At 37.7% G+C, this 21,110-nt stretch overlaps 1 protein-coding gene across 1 annotated transcript; it reads left to right on the top strand.

The window, feature by feature from the left end:
• Positions 1-9,022: 9,022 nt before the first annotated feature.
• On the top strand, positions 9,023-15,606 carry LOC127561750 (procathepsin L-like). The gene is made up of 8 exons (XM_051996974.1): positions 9,023-9,138; positions 12,031-12,165; positions 12,500-12,622; positions 12,719-12,874; positions 13,071-13,295; positions 14,135-14,300; positions 14,402-14,513; positions 15,247-15,606. Exons 2-8 carry the CDS (start codon positions 12,040-12,042, stop codon positions 15,344-15,346), a joined length of 1,008 nt encoding a protein of 335 aa, XP_051852934.1. The 5' UTR covers positions 9,023-9,138; positions 12,031-12,039; the 3' UTR covers positions 15,347-15,606.
• Positions 15,607-21,110: the final 5,504 nt, after the last annotated feature.

Below are 21,110 nucleotides of genomic sequence, written 5' to 3'. Positions count from 1 at the left end.
TTCTTCATTCTCCCATTTTTTGTTTTTCAGTTGTATGACTCCATTGGGATTTTCTTGGCAAAGATATTGGAACAGTTTGCCATTTTCTTCTGCAGCTCATGAAGTAACTGAGGCAAACAGAAGTAACTCCCTTATTCAGGGTCACTACCTACTAAGTATCTGAGGCTAAATTTGTCAATTCATTGTGCCATCTCCTTTCCATTTTGTAATGTAGTCCTACCAAAAAAAAAAAAAAAAAAGCATTGATTCACCTGTAGGGAGGGTATCACCAAGTTGTGTCTATAATGCCTCTTAGCTGTTACCTCTAGATGTCTTCTATCTTCACTCCTATTTCTGTGTATATTTAGGAAGAAACCTCTTATTGATCTCTGCTCGGGCTGTCCTTGACTGCTACATTTACTTGTTCTTCCTGAATTGTTATTATTTGGGATATTTGAGTAGCAAATAATACTTAAGGTCTCATTTCTTTTTTTTTAATGTTCCATTTTTTTTTTATTATTGAATGTCTATCATTTTAAACTCATGGTTGAGCTCAGATTTGTAGGTTGAAACACCATGAGCTGCATCCTTAGCTCTCTTGCTTTGGGGGATTCATTATTCCATTCCCTCTTGCAATTTCCAATGGGTGCAAAATAGTTTTGTATCATTTGGGTTTCTTTTCTTTTATATTTGAAGAATTTTCATCTTTTGGCTTTGTTCTGAATTGAATTATTAAATCTAACCATTATATATCTTGGAGTTTGGAGCCTTAAGGTTTTGTTGTTTTGTTTGTTTTTCTGGGGGTTTCTTCTTTTACAATTTTTTCAGGCATTTCATTCTCTATGTACAGAAATGTTGACTGCTCCCTTATATTATTTCCTTCATCATACTGTTAATTTTTCTTTTCTTCTATCATGTTCTTCTTTGAAATCTGTGATCCTTAGGTTGTCTCTATGTAACCTTTCTTCAAGATTAGTATGTTTTGCTTACATGGTGAAAATATTTTCTTTTATTGTTATAGTTTTATCTTTTCTTCTTCTGTATTGTCCTTCACTTCAATGTTTTTGCATTCCAAGATAATGTTCTCTTTTTTGTTACTTTTGTGAAATTTGCCATTCTACATTGCAATTTCTCTAATCTCATTATTATTGCTACACAGATCATAAATTCTGCTCTCACAATTCTCATTTCTCTTTAGTTTTTTTGTTTGTTTGTTTTTGAGGGTGTTTTGCTGAGGCAATTGGGATTAAGTGATTTACTCAGGGTCACACAGCTAGGAAGTGTTAAGTGTCTGAGATCAGGTTTGAACTCAGGTCCACCTGACTTCAGGACCACTGAGCCACCTAGCTGTCCCCTCATTTCTCTTTTAAACCACTCACGAATAATATATTATGTTTCCTTGTTCTCAAATACCACAGGATTTTCTGCCTTCTCAAATGTGATCATTTTTCCTTTATTTTGCAGTTTTTATTCATAGATGTTTCAATCACTTTCCTAGGTTTGAAGACCATATTTCTTTCTACTGTTGTTCTCTTTTCTGGTTTTTTATCTGCTTATATTCAAAGTCTTTGAGTTTTTCTCTTCCTCCTAGCTTTGGTAATTCAGTCTTCCCAATAAATTGGGAAAGTATTTTTACAGTTAAAGGTTCTGATAAAGGCCTCATTTCCAAAATATATAGAGAATTGACTAAAATTTATAAGAAATCAAGCCATTCTCCAATTTATACATGGTCAAAGGATATGAACAGACAATTTTCAGATGAAGAAATTGAAACTATTTCTACTGATATGAAAAGGTGCTCCAAATCATTATTGATCCGAGAAATGCAAATTAAGAAACCTCTGAGATACCATTACACACCTGTCAGATTGGCTAGTATGACAGGGAAAGATAATGCGGAATGTTGGAGGGAATGTGGGAAAACTGGGACACTGATGCATTGTTGGTGGAGTTGTGAATGGATCTAACCATTCTGGAGAACAATTTGGAATTATGCCCAAAAAGTTATCAAACTGTGCATACCCTTTGATCCAAAAGCGTTTCTACTAGGCTTATACCACAAAGAGATATTTTAAAAAGGGAAAGGGACCTATATGTGCCAAAATGTTTGTGGCAGCCCTGTTCATAGTGGCCAGAAACTAGAAACTGAGTGGATGCCCATCAATTGGAGAATGGCTGAGTAAATTTTGGTATTTGAATGTTATGGAATATTATTGTTCTGTAAGAAATGCCCAGCAGGATGAATAGAAAGAGGCTTGAAGAGACTTACATGAACTGATGCTAAGTGAAATGAGCAGAACCAGGAAACCATTATACACTTCACCAACAATACTATATGAGGATGAACTCTGATGGAAGTGGCTTTCTTCAACAATGAGAGGATCTAAATCAGTTCCAATTGATCAGTGATGAATAGAACCATCTACACCCAGTAAAAGAACACTGGGAAATGAGTGTGGACCACAACATAGCATTTGCACTCTTTCTTTTGTTCTTTGCTTGCATTGTTTTCCTTCCTAGGTTATTTTTATCTTCTTTCTCAATCTGACTTTTCTTGTGCAATAAATATGAATAAATATAATTGAATAAATATGTACACATATATTGCATTTAACATATTTTAACATGTTTAACATGTATTGGACTGCCTGCCATCTAGGGAAGGGAGTGGAGGGAAGCAGGGGAAAAGTTGGAACAGAAGTGTTTGCAAGGGTCAATGTTGAAAAATTATCCATGCATGTTTTGTCAATAAAAAGCTGTAATAACTTTAAAAAAATAAACCCATGAGAAAGGGGGGAAAAATTTCAGTCTTCTCCCCCATTCCCCACCCCTATTCTTCCTGTCCTTATTTTGACTCTCTTATTCTTATCTGATGATAGGTTCCTTGTGGGATAAATCTCAAAATGTCTTAGCCTCTTCCTATACTAGGCAATTCATAATACAGTAGCCTAAATCTGTGCTCCAAATGACTTTTCAATGAACCTAATTGGGCTCAACTAGATATGGAATTCCCTCAGAGTTAATGGAATGGGACTGCAAGATGGAGGGGCCACCCACCCACCCACACCCCCACATACATATCCCTCTCCCTCCCACCATACACACACATACTGTGCCCTGTCCAAGTGTACTGTCCTGCTCCCTCTGTTCCTCAGGGCTGCCATGCTGATGGTATGGGATTAATTTTTATCACATTTGTCTCTGGAACTCTAAGAGAAGATAGCAAAATTCTCTATATGGTCTTCTGGTATTCAGTCATATAAGCATGACAGTAGCTCCATGGCTTGAGGCAGTTAAAAGCATTAGGCCATCTATTCACTCAGGGGATCCACATCCTCCATATTGCTTTTCTCCCAGTTCAACTTTGATGAGATCAGTCCAATACAATCCATTAAACTAGTGTCAAATGTTCTGGGGCATGCCTGACTCAGGCCAATCTAGTGGCTCAGGAAATGAATCACTCAGACCAACTAACATGTAACAAAAGGTTTACTTAACGATAGTATGTAAAGAATATTCATCAAGGACAGAACATTGATTTATTTGGGTGAGACCTCTTAGCTTCTGATTTTTCCAAGGTGTCATGCAGGTGAGAACTTGGGTCAAGCTTGATAAGCAAACTGATTCCATCTTTGTCTTCCCTTTCACTGGACTTGTATGATCAGGGGAGAGAAAGAACAAGTCCTTATTACGCATTTATATAAGTCAGGCACTAACAAATATTAATCTCATTTGCTCCTGACAACAACCCAAGGAGGTAGATTTGATTATAAGATTTTTACATTTGAGAAAACTTAAGCAGATAAAGATTAAGTGATTTGCCCACAGTCACACAACTCAGTAAGCATCTCAGGGAGGATTTAAACTCAGGTTTTCCTGGTACTAAGTCCAAGTCCTTATCCACTATGCCACCTAGCTACTTATAGAACAGGATTCTGTATCCTCACCGTTTAGGCATCCAGGATATTTTTATATATTTTAAGGAAAAACTAACCTATCTGGTTGGAGTGCCTGTGGATGTTATTCCTGTAACATCTATAGGATAACAGTAGTCAGATTACTATCTTGAGTACAGAAGTTTACTTGTTTATTTTGATCCTGAGGTGTGATTTCTTGAGCTTCCTCCCATGCAAAGTTCCTCTACTGATTTAGCTCTTGAAGTTGAGTAAAGAAGTCCCCAGTGAGCATTCTTAAGCATTTACACATGTCAAACTGTGATAAGCACTGGGAAAACAAAGGCAAAAATGAGTCTACTCTCAAGGAGCTCATAGTCTAATGGGATACAGAGCTGCCAGGTATAAACAAGAGACCTTGTGTTGCTGAGTCAGTTATGTCCAATTCATTGTGACTCCACAATTTGGGGCTTTTTTTTGGCAAAGATAGTGGAATTATTTGCCATTTCCTTCTCCAGCTCATGTTTTAGATGAGGAAACGGAGGTAAATAGGGTTAAATGACTTGTTACAGGGTCACACAGTTTATAAGTATCTCAGAGTAGATTTGAACTCATGAAGATGAGTCTTTCTGACCCTAGACCCAATACTCTATCCACTTCACCATCTATCTGTCCAACAACATATAGTCAGGATCGATTAGAGATATAAGCAGAAGGAAAGCACCAAATTAAAGGGGATTCATAAAGACTTCTTAGAGAGATAGGCTTTTAGGTGAGACTTGTAATTTCTGAAGTCAGGAGACTGGGAAAAGGGGGATGAGAGTTCTGAGAGTGGAGTAGCCAGTAAAAACGCAAAAGAGATGATATGTGATGCTTGAGAAACAAGGGTCCTGTGACACTAGATCACAAGCATATGGAGGGAGTCTGGTATAAAAGGCCTGGAAAGGGAGGAAGAGGCCAAATTTTGAAGGGTTTTCAAAGCCAAACAGAATATTTTATTTTTTGATCCTTGGAGTAACCACAGGAATTGATTGAATAGTGAGGTGATAGTGATATGGTCAGACCCACATTTTAAGAAAATCAATATGAGTGGAGGATGAATTGGAATGGGGAGTGCCTTGATGTAGGGAAAACAACCAAAAAGCCATTGAAAAAGTCTAAATGAGAGATGGTAAGGGCCTGTATCAGTGTAGTAACAGTGTCAGACAAGACAATTTAATAGATAAGGAAACTTATCTTCTTCCCCAAATGGGCACAAAGTTCTGCTTTCAAAGTGATACTATTCCACATATGAGCTGAGTCATCAGAGTTTCTCAATTTATTGTTTTTTCAATTGGATTCCACTTCATCTAACATTCAAGGCCCTCCACAATCTAAAGGGCACACTAATTTTATCTCTGTGGTGGGGTAAAGATGAAATGATTGAGGAAACACTGAGGTTTGAGCTTCAACATATGAATGTATTAACCAATGCATGCCAGTTGCTTAACAAATCAGTTCCAATAATTGCACGTTTAACTTATATTGGATTGCTTACTATCTTGGAGAGGAGAGAAGGAGGGAGAAGGGAAGAAAAATTTGAAACGCAAGATTTTGCAAAGGTGAATATTGAAAACTATCTTTGCATGTATTTGTAAAAATAAAATAATTTTTTATAAATCAATTCCCAATCTTTCAGCTTTGGCAATGGACCCCTGAATACAGGGGAGACAGATTTTTATGAATTAAAAATGATTCATCCAATAAGACCAAATAATTAAAAGAAAATTAACCAGGATACAAAACTAGGTATGTGATTTCTAATTGGAGAAAAGATTAGGGACTTTACAAATTAAGAGGGGGAGATCAAACAGACCCAATTTCCTAAAATCAGAACAATAGTTGTCCCACTCCCCCCAAGTGTCTATACTCAATCAAAGGAACATGAAAACAATAACTTATTGACTGGTACAGGGCCAGTATTCAGATAAAATATATGGGGGCTTAAAATATAATTCTGAGAAAACTTTTTTTTCTGTCAGTCTTTGGATATGTTTTTTCTGGTCAGCAAAACCTTAGATCTTTAGTTAAGGATCTCTAAAAAGTAGGTAGAGGTGGTCCAGCTTTCCAGCCACATACACTGAGATTTAAATATTGCAATAAAGTTTTCTCATACTTCTTACTACTGAATAAAATTTTCTCACAAAACAGAAACTGACCTAGTCCCATAATTGTATAGAAAGGGAACTGAACTATTTCCACAATTGGAGTCAGTGTGGTTCACTCAATTGCCATTACCACTTGCTCTTCTAATCCCCTCAATTTCCTCATTTCAAAGTACTACTCATATATTCTAAATTCCAGTGAAATTAGTACAATCTCAATCAAACAGTTAGCCTTTATTAAACACCTACTATATGCCACGTGCTATGCTATTCATGGGGAATACAAAGAAAATTAAAATTTAAAAAAATAGTATATGCTGAAAAGGAGCTGGCAGTCTAGTAAAGGGTGGGGTGGTTGTACTAGCATGCCAACAACTATATACAAATTAGATGTTGTTATTCAGTCATGTCCAACTCTTCATGACCTCACCTCCTTGGGGGTTTTTATTAGATAATGGAGTGCTTTGCCATTTCCTTCTCCAGTTCATTTGACCGTTGAGAAAACTGAGGCAGATAGAATTAAATAACTTGCCTAGGATCACAGTGCTAGTAAATATCTGAGTTCAGATTTGAATCCTGGGAGAAAAATCTTCCTGACTCCTGACACTCTACCCACTGTAACACCTACCTGCCTCACAAATGAGATGTAATTAAGAGAAATTGGAGATAATCACATAGAGAAGGAACTATATTTAAAGAAGACAGATTTAGGTTTCCTTCAGAAGGTGGACTTTAAATGAAATTTGAAAAAAGTCAAGAATCTGAGATGAGGAAGAAGAGAATTTCAGGCATGGAAGACAGACAATAAAAATGCAATGGAATGGGAAATGGGGTGTTGAGCTCAAGAAACACCAAGGAGGCTACCATCACTGGTTCACAGAGTATGTGGAGAGAGTTAGGTATAAGAAACCTGGAAAAGGAGGAAGGGCCAGGTTATTAAAACTTTTATGAGACAGGATTTTATATTTGATCTATGTGTAGTGGGAAGTCAGTAGAGTTTATCAAATAGTATGATAATATAGTCAGACTGACATTTTAAGAAAATCAGTCTGGCAGCTTGAATTGAGGATAGATTGAAATGGGGAAAGACAAAGTAGAGAGACCAACCATTAACCTATTTCAATAGCCTAAGATTAAGGTGATGGGTACCTAAAGCAATATGGTGGCAGTGTCACAAGAGAGAAGGGGGCATTTATAAGAAACGTTGTAAAGGCAGAATTGATAGGACTTGATGACTGATTGACTATAAGAGATGAGATCGAGAAGTTGAGGGTGACACGTGGGTTTTAAGCATGGGTGAATGGGAGAATGGTACCCTTGGTAGTAGTAAGGAATTTAGGAAGAGGGCAAGGTTTAGGGAGAAAGGAAATAGGTTCAATTTGGGACACATTAGATTTAACATGTCTATGGGATCCAGTTTTAAATGTCTACAAGGCATTTGGAGATGAAAGACTGAAAGTTAAGGGAGAAGTTGGAGCTGGACAAATTGATTTGAGAGATCTACATAGAGATGATCATGAAAATCATGGGAGGTGATGAGATTATTTAATGAAATGGCAAAGAGAAAAAAAAAAAAGATGAGTTAGGACAAAGTCTCTGGGAATCCTCACATGGCAACAAGGAGAACCAAGAGCAAGCACTGTGTCATGAAAACTAGAAAGTATCAAGAAGAGAGTAACTGACAGTGTCAAAGGCCACATACACATAGGGGTATCCAGAAGGATAATGACTAAGAAAAGGCCATTCAATTTGATAAGTTTAGAATCAGTGGTCCTCAAAGTGTAATCCAAAGAATTGTTGGGATCTCTGAAACCCTTTCAGAGGGTCTACAAATTCAAAATCATTTTTTATTTTTAATATAGTAAATAGCTATCAATATAACCCATATGAACAAAAACTCTGAACAGATCCTTGATAGTTTTTTTTTTTTTTAAACAACATGAAGATACTGAGAACAAAAGTTTGAAAACCACTGGTTTAGATTATTGGGAACTCTGGAGAGAATTATTTCAGTTGAATGAGTAAGTCTGGTGCAGGCATCTAAAGAGTAAGAATTGATTAAGAGGAAAGAAAATAGAATTATAGATGGCTTTTTCAAGCTTAGTCACAAAAGGGAACAGAAGAGATATTGAAGAATAGCTGGTAGGAATCAGGTAGAGATTTTTGAAGGTTAGGGAGAAGGATTGATCTGGAACACTACCACTTACGCTTCGAACGCCGTCCCACCTGTATTGCCAGTTGAAACCCTCTATACCCCATTAACTCCAATGGCACCTTGTACAAGGAAGCCTGCCTCTGACGCAACGCTATACCCCACCCCCACTTCACCAAGGGGTCAATTGGACTCTACTTCTCCGGTGCATCTGTCATTAAGTAAAGCACGTTATATTTTTTCTACCCACAGCTATCATTTTCCTTCACAGTTAAGTTCCTTCGGGACTCAGATGAGTATCTTGTAAATCTTCTGGCTCAGCCGTCCTAAAGGGCTTGGGTTTGAATCATGGCGCTGCCATTTGCTGCTTGCCCTTAGCTATGAGCCCCGGTTTCTTCATATATAAAGCGCAGAAGCAGAAGGTCACGTCCAGCTTTGACTCTGTGATTCTCTAAATGTTGAAATGAATAAGCGAACATACAAATGGTTTATCCGGGTCACTTCTGCCAAACCATTATAGGATGACTAGGCTATTTTTTTTTTTTTTTTGGTCACTCCCACCCATTTCCCATCTCTAAGTCCAAGCGTAGCAGAGAACATTTCGGAGAAGTCCCGAGTCTCTTTTACCTTTCCATAAGCGAAATAAAATAAACCAGCCTCCCGGGATCGCCCAACCCCTGCCTTCCCCTCCCCCCAAGCCACTGCGTCTCCACCCCTTAGGCAACAGCAAAACGCGACAGGTTGAGACACAGACGCATCACGCGCCACGGAGACTCTGACCCACCGGTGGCCCCGCCCCTTCATCGCGGCAGAGCCAATGGCTGCGCCGGGAGGTGGGAGCGGGCAGGCTCAGCCCGGGACACTGGTATAAAGGACACGGGGACCCCGCGATAAGCATTTAGCCTTCGGGACCGACAAGTTTAGGCAGAGGTCCCGATATTCCCGCTCCTGCCGCTGCTGAGACGCTCGGGTGAGGACACAGCTCCCTGTTTGGGGAGCGGGAAAGCGCCCCAGGGGCTCCGAGAGAGGCAACTCCGGGGCATCTCCTGCATGGGAAGGGGAACCGAGCCTGGGCTTGGGAAAATGAGGGGCTGGGAAGAGTTTGTTGTTGCTCATGCAGCTTGCGTATGCGACTGGGGGCCAGAGTTGGGGGGGGGGGGTTTTCTGCCAACTAGGGGGTGGGGGGCGGTTGAGTCTTAAGGCGATGTGACCTTACCTAAGCCTCTCTGAAATCGGGACAAATTATAGCATTTTGAAGCTTCAGTGGGAGGAAGAACTATAAAAATTCTCTGCAAACCTTAAAAAGCGTTAAAGGAATGTTTTGCCTTTATTTTTAATCACCACTATTATCACGGAAGGGAAGGGAGCTGGGTCCTCAGTTTATGGAGTCTGGGGTGTGTTTTTTGGCCCGCACTTAACGGGGGAGGAGATAGTGAGAAGGAGGGGATGTTGTGGAGGGTCATCTGTTTGGATGGAATTGGGTATGGGGAATGGCCAGCCCTGGGATGAACCGTGATTCCCTTCCCGGATCTAATCAGGGACTGTTCTTTCCCGGTTGCAAACTCAGCCCTCATCCCTTGGGCTGGGGTGGAAGGGCTAGGGAAGAGTAAATGTACTTTTTTGTTGTTTTCGAATGTAGTATTCTGCTGGAGAGGGGAATAAGAACCTCTTCCAACCCCGCCCCCTCCTCTTTTGAATGTCCTACAAACCCCCCGGAGCTGGGGGAGGGGATGGTGCTGGGAGGGGCGGCTTGCGGCATCCGGCCGAGTCCCCTCCGCCGGGCTGGGGGTGTTGGGGGGGGGGCTCTTAGCTCACAGGGGTGCCTGCACGTGACCTCCTTTCCCGACTTGGAGAGAGGCGGGCCAGAAGTTGTTCTTAGTTGCGGGAGATTTGCATGACCAGTTGTGACCCGCTTCCTTATCCTTATATATATGGGGTTTTAGATCCAAGACTGATCGCATCTGAGAGTCTGTAGGTGGCTATCCCTGTTGTAGAAAAGGCAGAAAAGGCTTTCCTCCTCTCCCACTCCATCAGCTGCTGGCTGGCATTTGGTGATTAGGTTTAGGGAAAGGTTTAAAAAGGTTGTAGTGGCTTTAAGACAAACATTTATTTAGTACACATTACGTGCCAGGCATTGTGCCAAGCATCTAGCATTCCCTGCTCTCAGTAAAGCAGTGTCGGTCTGACAGCTGTGGATGGCTGAAGTGGCACAGAACTGGCTTAGAGATCAATATTCAAACAAGTTTAATTTCCAAGTGAGGGAAATGGCTTAGACGGCCGGGGTCTTGCTTTCACGTGGCTGGACAATGAGTCAAACTATGTAGTGTAACAGTAGTGAGACAACAGCAACAGTGTGGCAAGGTTGTCGAGTGACAAAAAAGTCCATTCATAGAAGGGCTTCCAGGCCGAGCCTGTTGATGGTTGCCTGAGCTCCAGGACCATCTGTTCCAAAGTTTATTGCAAAGGATTGTTGTTATTTGCTTGCTGGGCCTCAGCCCCGGAACAGTCTGGCTCCTAATATCTTGACAGCAGTAATCCACAGACTTTTGCAAGAACTCACCTCCATCAGGAAAAACAATTGTGAGCACTCTTGTCCAATATGTGGACATTTATTTCTATAATTTCTCTATGTACTACTGTGCTAATAAACACAAATAGAAGGTTGTGGGGTTTTGTTTTTGTTTTTTTTAATATCCAGTAAAAACGAAATGGTCACTTTAGAATGAAATTGGCTGCTGTGTGAAGATATGATTTGAAAACAGAAAGACTTGGCAGGGAGGTGAGTTGGAGTTGGAAGACTATATTGCAAAAAAAGTCCATGGAGAAATGATTAAAGCCTGATTTAGGCTGTTGTGGAGACAAATGAGAGAGATGCTTTGGCTACTTATTGACTGTGGAGTGAGGGAAAGTTAAAGGTGGTAACTGAAGTCAAGAACTTTGGAAGGACAGTGATGGTATCCTCGACAATAATACCTATCCTACTATTGTATGTTATACTAGCACATGGAAAAGGGATGGATGTGTTGAAGAAATAAAATCTGCTTATCTCCTAGCACATACCTCATACTATGGAACTCACAGGGAGAGAGATGAAAATCTTTTATTAGTCTCCAGCTCCAATTCCCTCCTTCCCCTATTTCCCAATGACTGCTGCTTGGCAGTAGTTTCATAGCTTCCTTTACTTAGGAAACATTTATTAGTGGACTAGAAATAAGCCCTCTGGGTTGACAGTCAGGGAGTGATCTAACCTCAGCCTCTTTACAATAATGGTAATAATTTTTTTAAAAAGTAGTTAGCATATTAAGATTAGCAAAGCACCTTATTCATTTTATCCTTACCACAACGTTGTGAGGTAGGTGCTATTATTATTCCCATTTTCCAGATCAAGAAACTGAGGCTGAGTGTTAACCACTCTTAGGATTTGACTATGGCCCCACAACCAGAGAGTCCCAGCAGGATTCTAATTCACTTCTTCCTGACCTTAGACCAAGCATTATTCATTGTGCCTAACTGTTTCTAACCCACTGTGGTCATTCCTTGGCTTCTATTTGGGATTCACTGTCCTAAAATTTTAGTTGTTAAAAACAATTAGTTCTTTTGAACTAAATGTCAACTTTTATTTTTTGGTACATATGTCTAAACTTCCTGAAACATTCTAGATCAGCATTATCTTTTGTATTTGCCCTCACTCCATCCCTATCCCACACAAAGTGCTTAACACATAAATAAATGTATGAATTTTATTTTTCCTCTGCGAAAATTGTGTTTATTTTTCAAAGAAACAAAGAGCCTGGATTTTTGGTTTGTCTTGGTTATTTTTTAAATCATAATTTGTATCTTTCTTGCTTTTTTCCCCTTCAAGGTTTGAAGCATGAATTTCTACCTGTGTTTAGTTTCCCTATGTTTGGGAATAGTAGCTGCTGTTCCAAAACTTGACCGGACTTTAGATGCTCAGTGGTACCAATGGAAGGCAAAACATAGAAGAACTTATGAAGCGGTAACCTTTAAACTACTTCTTTCCCCCTTCCCTCCCCCCCCCCCCTTATTGAACAAAACATGTCCAAGGTACACTAATGAAATGGCCTTTTCCCAGAAGCCAACTATTGCACAGACAAGAGCTTAATTTGCCCAACATAGCCACTTTTCCCCAGGGGTAGGAATGCCCATAGCATCAGATTTGGAAACCCTTCTGAGATGGCAATATTTGGATGTGATCACTATCCCAACAGTGTGCTAACTTCTTTACTGACAGTGAGGATATGTAATAATATGTAATTTGTAATAATATGAGCAGAATCTTCTTGAACCTTAATTTTTGTATTTGCTTCCAGAATGAAGATGATTGGAGGAGAGCAACATGGGAGAAGAATTTGAGAAGGATTGAAATGCACAATCTGGAGTACAGTGCTGGCAAACACAGTTTCCAGATGGAAATGAACAAGTTTGGTGATATGGTGGGTGTGTTGTAACACTCTGATGTTGATACTGAGCAGGCTATTCTCTTTTGCTACCAACATACTTATTTTAGATCGCCTTTCTTTTCATTTTAGACCAATGAAGAATTCAGACAAGTGATGAATGGCTTTTCAACAAACAGAGTTCAAAGGAGGACTAAAGGAAAACTGTTTCGTGAACCTCTCTTGGTACAGATCCCTAAATCTGTAGACTGGAGAGACAAAGGCTATGTAACTCCTGTTAAGAATCAGGTATTAAAAGTTGCTTACCTTTGATCCATAGATAAGTCAGATAAAACTCACTGAACCTTGTGAGTGATAAACAGCCTCTTAAATAATGAGACTTCAGATCACATCCCCTTCCATATTCAAAACTGTTTAGATCTGTTTTTAAAAGATGGTTAATATTTATCTTGTAAACTAACCAGGGTTTCTTTTTGACTTTCAGGGTTCATGTGGTTCTTGTTGGGCATTTAGTGCAACTGGTTCCCTTGAAGGCCAATGGTTCCGTAAAACAGGAAAACTTGTTTCACTTAGTGAACAGAATTTGGTTGACTGCTCTTCAGAGCAAGGCAACTCAGGCTGTAATGGTGGCTTGATGGATAATGCCTTTGAATATGTGAAGAAAAATGGAGGAATTGATACGGAAGAATCCTATCCCTATGTTGGAAAGGTAAACATAGTTACTGAATTTCCCCGTTATTTTGGTTTAGCTATATTTAAAAGGAGAATCTCAGTTTGGGGAATAGGAGTTGAGGAGGCCTGAAGAGACTGCAAACTTAAACACCAACTTTCCTAATTAAACAAAATCTACCACTGAATCTGAAACATTAACAATTAAAATTATTTGCCTTGACTGTATCTTCAGTCATTGAGAAGAAATCTTTTTGAATAAGATTCTTAAGAAGTATGTCTACTGTATTGCCTCCAACATACATGTAGTCAGATATCTTAAATTTACAATGACTTCTTCAATATCACAACTACAGTAATCAATGGCAAAATCTGGATTTAAACCCAGATAACCTGAACCCAAATCCATTCTTGTCTTTGTACCCTACACTCATCTAGTTCCCTCAACTGCTTGCTTAGGAATAATTCAATCCAATATTGCACAATAGCTAGCTGCTGCTGACAAGTGGAAAAGTAGATTCACATCTAGGTCTAATTGAATTAGGCTACAACTAGTAAGCTCTTAATGATTATTAATTAATTGATAGTTTTACAACAATGGTAGAAATGGGGGTCACTGAACCTGCATTAGAATCTATACAGGATACAGGAAGCATATTGACTTAGGAGTTATGTGTAGGAATGTTACCAGCTCTTGGTTTACTCTCTGCTGCTTTTTAATATGTCTTTTAAATAGTTCTTTACCTACCCACAGCTAGATGATCTTCTTGAGCTGTCTATCTAATAAATGGACTGGGAGAACATTGCCCATAGACGTATTAATTTCATGTTCACATTGATAAAATTAAACTGGAACTTTGGTATGTTTCATTTTAACAGGATGGTACCTGTCAGTATAATGCACAGTGTTCTGGTGCTAATGTCACTGGATATGTGGACATCCCAACTGGGCTGGAACGGGCTCTCGCAAAGGCCGTGGCAACTATGGGTCCAATCTCTGTTGCTATTGATGCAGGACATTCATCCTTCCAGTTCTATCGAGAAGGTAAGCATTTGTTCTTCATTATTTCTGTAACAATACATTTAAAACCATATTATTGTCATTACTTTGTTAATCTCAAGTTAACATTTCACTTTTTATCTTAGGTGTCTATTATGAACCAGACTGCAGTAGTGAACAACTAGATCATGGTGTGTTGGTTGTGGGCTATGGTGTTGAGGGAAAAAATGGCAAGAAATACTGGATTGTCAAGAACAGGTAAATCAATTTCTTACCTACAATGTCATTGATGTGCTTGTTGCCGATTTTGGGTTATTTCATTTTGAAGAAGGATCCTGTGAAATGAGAATGGGATAATTATGGGTGGAAGAGCCCTATTTTTAGAATCCATGATAGATGGAGAGTTCCCCAGTGGTTCTTCATAGTTTCCATGATCAGTGATGACTAGATAATATAAAAGATTTCCCATTGGCTAGTTTGTTGGACTATTCTAATACTGATCCACAAAATCCTATGAGGAAAATACTTGGAAAACCTGTAATAAGTGCTTTTAAGGTTTTCCAAGTATAGAGTGAGTACTTGTCATAAATAGGGCATCTGAATGTTACAGTGGATTCACTGCTGGCCCTGGAATCAAAAGGACCTGAGTTCAAATTTGACCTCAGACACTTAATAGCTTTGTGATCCTGGGCAAATCACTTACCTCCATTTGACTCAGTTTCCTTATCTGTAAAATGATCTGGAGAAGAAAATAGCACACCACTCCAGTATTGTTACCAAGAAAACCTCAAATGGGGTCATGAAGAGTCTGACACAGCTATTCAACTAAATTATAATAAAATAATCACCAGCAATTTTTATTACATTCTAAGAGGTCCAATTCATTTTCTAAATTCAATCATAATAGGTGTCAGAATGTTGTACATCTCTAAAAAAAAAAAGTGTACTTTTAGATGGTGTTCTGAAAATTAATACTTAACTTTCTTTTCAGCTGGGGTGAGGAGTGGGGAAACAAAGGATACGTTTTAATGACCAGGGACCACAACAACCACTGTGGAATAGCAACAGCAGCCAGCTATCCTGAGGTGTAAAGTGATTGAAGGAGGATTGCTTCACAGAGAGATGTGATCTGACCTGTATTGTTGAGTATAAAATACTTGAACCACCCAGGATCCAAGATGTAATTTGAATTTTTTTTTTGGTGATATTTTTACATTTGTGAAATGTAAACACTACTTTGTTATAAATAGCTTGTAATATTGCTTAATTCAAAGACTTATAAATTTTCATTTTAAAATTGTATGTATAAAGCTTTACCTTTTTAAATAAACCTCAATTCGTTATATATGAACTTTGAGAGAGCTGATTTCCTTCAACATGTTCAACTTTGTAACAAGAGACAAAAGAGTTAGGTTTCTAGTTTTTTGTTGTAGGTTGGGGAGTTAGTCAGCGGCTTCGATGTTTCTCAGGTTGAATCTAATATTTTGTACCTTGCTTATTACAACATACTTTTTAAGTGCAAATCAGTAAGTTTGGATGTGGCTTTAGCATTACTTTAGTCTCTTGAAAAGCAAAATGTGGGAAAATAGTTATGCAATTTTCAGGAGCCAACAGTAATCAATGTACAGACTCATTCTATTGACTTCATCTGTTTCTGATGTAAATAGACATATACAAGACAAGTTCAAAGAATTTTTTCAAGACATAACTTAAGGTCTTTGTGCAAAATAATTATTTTTATGGTGGAATGAATCTTAGATGGTCACATAATTAATATTTATATCGTACTTTACAAGGTTGGCAAAGCTCTTTATAGAATACACTCAGTTAATCAATAAACATTAAGAATCGGCTAAGTGCTACGGATACAGAAGTAAAACAAGACAGATAACTGCCTTCAAAGGGCTTACAATTTTAATTAGGGAAGACAAGACAAAAATAAAATGAAAAGGGTTCCAAGGAAGGTATTCAAGCAGGGTGGAAAAGTCAGAAGCCCCAGCGTATTGCATGTAGATGAGGAATAAAGGAACAGTGTTACCTTATCTGATCCTTACAATCCTGTGAGCGGGCAATAGGTGATATACTTTGTAAGAGTGGACCTACTATAGTCGGAAGAACCTGAATTTTAATCCAACCTCAGATAGTAGCTGGGTGACCCTCAGCAAGTCACTTAATCCTGTTTGCCTCAGTTTGCCCATGTTAAAAAATGAGTCGGAGAAGAAAATGGCAAACCGCTCAGATCTTTGCCAAGAAAACCCCAAATGGGGTACAGAATAGGATAGAACAAAAATGACTCAACACCCTCTGAGGGAAGTGCTATTATTCCCATTTTACAAAGAGTTGGTTGTGTGTCCTTGAAGAGGACCAAAATAATACCACTATGTTAGTATCAAGTTAGTATGGAGACCCAGAGGAGATAAGTAAATGACAATAAAGTTTTAAAAAATTTTATTGTAATCAAAATTATCCATTTTGCATTTCAAAATATTCTCTAGTTCTTTGACCATAAATTCTTCCCTTCTGCACAACTCTGAGAAGTAAAATTATCCCTTGCTCTCCTGATTTACTTACAGTATCACCTTTTATGATATCTAAAATCATGAACCCATTTCCACCTTATCTTTATAGGTGTTAAGATATTTGTCAATGCTTTGTTTCTGCCATTAGACAAATGATTATTGCAGGTTTTGAACTCTGGTCTTAATTTCAGTACCAACTCTACCAAACTAAGTCATAGTAGTTTGCATAGTCAAGGGTATTCTGCCACAAAAAGGAGAAGGGCAAGCAAAGCATCAATTTTAGAGCTCGTCTAGACCTTAGGAATGATCATTTCCAATTGGTTCGTTTTTACAGATCCTCAGACTTATTAAAGCCACTACACAAAGTGACTTGTTTGAGATGACAGGGCTTGGTTGAGAAAATCCTACATGTGGAGTCAAAAGTATTGAGCTCTTCTATACAGCCTCTGTTATGTACTAATGTGATCAGACAAGTGATTAGCTCTCTGGGATTAGATAGATCTCTAAGGGCTTTTTTAGTTCTAAATTATGATTTACGAATAACTGTATCGTTGGTATTGTCATGGAATGGGCAGAAGTACGGTGGGAGAACTGAAGTCTCAATGACCTGGTTTTCATGTTGGCTCCGGTATGTATGAGACAGCTAAGTGGAAGACCTGAATTCAAATGTGGTCTCAGACCCTTAATATCAGTTTACCTGGGCAGCACTTAGCAGCTAAATGTTTAAGCTTTAATCCCTCTGAAGAAGGAAATGGTAAACCCAAGGGCACTATTAAAGAAATGATAAACCGAGGGCACTATTATGTGGGACAACCCAGACCTTTTGATAATGATGTCACATCCAATAACTAGACTCTTAGGACTCCAGAGATTCACCTGGAAACATTTATATTTGGTATTCCTTTAAAATATTCACACTCACACAAAACAGTCACATAGAGGATGCCAAATTTCTTACTTTAAAATGGAAAACATAAAAAATGTAACTATATATATATGTATATATATATATATAATGTTATTTATGTTGTTAAATCTTTTGATGTTTGTTAATGATGTGAAATTTGATATTATTCCCCAAGTCTATTAAGTGATTAAACTTTCTATCCTGAGGGCTTTCATGATTGACTTCCTAGAATTTCTTTAACACAATAGACACCTTGACTCCACAAACACCCAACAACTTCCCCAACTCTCTCCCGCAGCTAAAAACCATCTCACAGGGTGAATGCAACTCGTGAGACATGTCACTTTCCACTATTGCAATTTTACAAGTTTCTTTTTTTTTTTATAAAGTTTCATTGTTCATTTTACAAGGGGTCCCAAATGTCTTAGTGCAGTTTTAAGCCATTAGAGCAGCGAATTGGCTTTTAATATTAGTTTTTTACTCTATAATTAGTGTACATAATTGTCCTTTTGGCTCTGCTTTCTTCTGTCTGCATCAAGTCTTAACATGATTTGCTGAATTCTTTATACTTTCAATCCTTATGGGACAATAATTCATTACATTTATGTACCGTAATTTGTCCAGAAATTCTCTAATCATTGGACACATACAAGGCCAGTATTTTTGCCAAGAAAACTCTAAATGAGATCATAGAGTCAGATAGGACTGAAAAATGACTGACAATAATAGTAGAGATTGAGGAGCATTTCAGGCATGGGAAAACCCCATATTAAGGCACTGAGTTAATGATGAAGTGGTGTGTTTGAGGAATAATTAGTTTAGTATATAATTGGGCCATAGAGTATGTGAAGAGGATATAAGAAAATTGGAATGGTAAGAAAGTGCTAGGTTGGAAAGAGCTTTATTTTTTATTTTATTGTTTTAAAAAAAATGTTGAGTTTCAAATTCTTTCCCTCTCTTCTGCACCTTTCTCATCCATTGTGAAGGCCAGAAATGTGTTATCGCTTTTAACATATGCTATTGATGAGAACCTAGGCAGCTAGGTTGGGAGTTGGCAGAAAATGTCTGAATCACTGAATAAGATCTGGAAACCTAGTTACTGCCTGTGGCAAGCTGGGAGTCTCAGTCTTAAGTAAGCCTTTTGTTCTACTGGACTTTCCATTACATCTCACTCCTGGTAGAGGTCTTTAGAAACCGCACCTGTACTATATTTAGTCAGAAAGCCAAATTACGTCAAACCTCTGAGGCTATATTTCCCCTATAAAGGATCTGCTCATACTACAGATCCTCATTAACTCCTTTTTAGGGTTAGCCTCCTACCTCACGATGCCTTTCTCCTTGTTATAGCTAACTTCTCTATGAATTTAGTCCACTTCATAGCATCTTCCCTTTAATGGCATCTTCCTGGTTGATTGTGAGTTCCACTAGGGAACTAGTCTTTCCCATTGTTAATTGCTAAAACTTTCCTTGCTTACTCCTCTTGGAAGTTTAGCCAGCTCTTAGCAGCATAATAAATTCTTTGTCCCTTGATTTGGAAATCTATGGCTACAAATTCTTTTAGGATGACTTGTGACACCAGCCTGTAACCCCAATATATTTGGGGGTATCATCCCATACCTCATCATTTACTGACTAACCCCATTATTCTGATAGCCTGGTACAAGAATAATCTGACTGAATTCATTATCTCAATATCATAATGCAAATATTTTTCCATATTAACCATATTGCAAAAAAAAAAAAAAAAAAAAGCAAGAAAAATTTAAAGTTAAAATAATTTGATTTATTTTCTCCTTAGATTATATCAGTTTTCCCTCTGGAGGCGTGGGTAGTAAGAACTTTAAATAAAGGACTTTATATTTGATCTTGGAATTAATTAAGGAGTCAGTGGAATTTATAAGAGTGAGTTATATTTTTGCATTATAGGTCTTTGCTTGTTGTCATTAACTTCCTTGGAATATAATTCCAATAGAGGAATTTCAGGATCAAAAGAATATGAATAGTAATTTCTTACATAATTCCAAACTGTTTTAATCAATTTTCCATAGAGAAACAAAGTTCCTAACTTCCCATATCCTTTTTAATATTGAATATTTCAGCCATACCATCTATACTAATTTCATTAGATAAATGTGACTAGGTACTTGAATCGTTTTAATTAATATCTTTCTGATTATTAGGCATTTTGAACAATTTTTCATAGGATCATTCATTTAAATATCCTTTAAAAAACTTTTACATAAATAATTTGACAACTTGTATATTAGAGAATGTTTCTTAGCCTTATAAATTTATGGTAAATCTTAAGAGATTTTTCATGAAATAAAAAAATAATAACATTCAAGGTTGTAATTTTTAATTTGTTATTCTCACCATAAAACATGTTATCATTTCTTTTATTAAAAATTAGGACCAGATATGCATCAACTAATAATTGCTTCTAATAATAATTACTTCAGATATCACATTTCACTTTCTTTTTCCCCTTCTAGTTCATATACAAATTGTTAAAACTTGCCTTTAAAAAAAGGTCTCCTTTTTCATTGTTTTAGTATTTCTTATTGAATCTCTGTTTTCTTATGTTCTATCTCTGCCAGACTCTTTTTCAGAGTGTCTAACATTTTTATTAAATTATTTTACCTAAACTTTAGATTTTCATTTGTCCTTTAAAAATTCAATCTAATTGAATTTCCCTCCTTTTTTCTTCCTTTAATTCTTTTGATTAACCTCTCAATCATACCCAGGATTTTGTTTCTCACACATAACTTCTCATCTTCATTTTATTCACTGACTGTTTGACATGCCTGGAATGCATATGCTCCTTAGCTCCACCTAATAAAGTCCCTTTCCAGGAGACTATTTAAGGTATAGCTCAAGCACTATCTTCTTAGTGATTCTTTCCTGATTCTTTCAAATGCTAGTGCCCTCCCATTCAAATTATATTTAACTAGCGTGTGTGTGTGCGCAAAACATAAACATAAAATGTATGTGTATGTATGCATACGTATTTGGTCATTTTATACTTATGATTCGTATATTTTTATCTATATCTGTGGTATCCCCCATTTAAATGTTATCCTTTTTGTGAACAAAGATTAGTTGATTATTTATACTTACATCCCAGTGCCCAGGACAGTGACTGACTTAGAGAAAGCACTTAAGAAAAATTTGCTAACTAAATAGTTGATTCTTATTTCTCAGGATCTAATTGTTTTTATTGCTAAATTATTCTAGCCTAGAGATTTTGCCTTGAAACCTAATTCCATCTGTATAGTATTGATACAATGAATTAAGAACTCTTTTATAGTTATTCTTTTCTTGGATCTGAGATCAGGAAGACCTGAATTCAAAGAGGCTTCAGACACTAGCTTTGGGGCAAGCCATTTAATCTATGTCTGCCTTAGTTTCCTCATTTATAAAACTGGGATA

This window comes from Antechinus flavipes, chromosome 1, assembly GCF_016432865.1.
Source record: "Antechinus flavipes isolate AdamAnt ecotype Samford, QLD, Australia chromosome 1, AdamAnt_v2, whole genome shotgun sequence".
NCBI classification, from domain to species: domain Eukaryota; kingdom Metazoa; phylum Chordata; class Mammalia; order Dasyuromorphia; family Dasyuridae; genus Antechinus; species Antechinus flavipes.
Note: the sequence above shows the minus strand (reverse complement) of the source record. Positions and strands in the feature narration are given on the sequence as shown.

Bases quoted from the DNA above. Each gene is read 5' to 3' on its own strand.
- LOC127561750 (XM_051996974.1), top strand. From the start codon at position 12,040: ATGAATTTCTACCTGTGTTTAGTTTCCCTATGTTTGGGAATAGTAGCT. The intron at 13,296-14,134 runs GTAAACATAGTT...TCATTTTAACAG, and splicing joins CCTATCCCTATGTTGGAAAG to GATGGTACCTGTCAGTATAA. The intron at 14,301-14,401 runs GTAAGCATTTGT...TTTTTATCTTAG, and splicing joins CTTCCAGTTCTATCGAGAAG to GTGTCTATTATGAACCAGAC.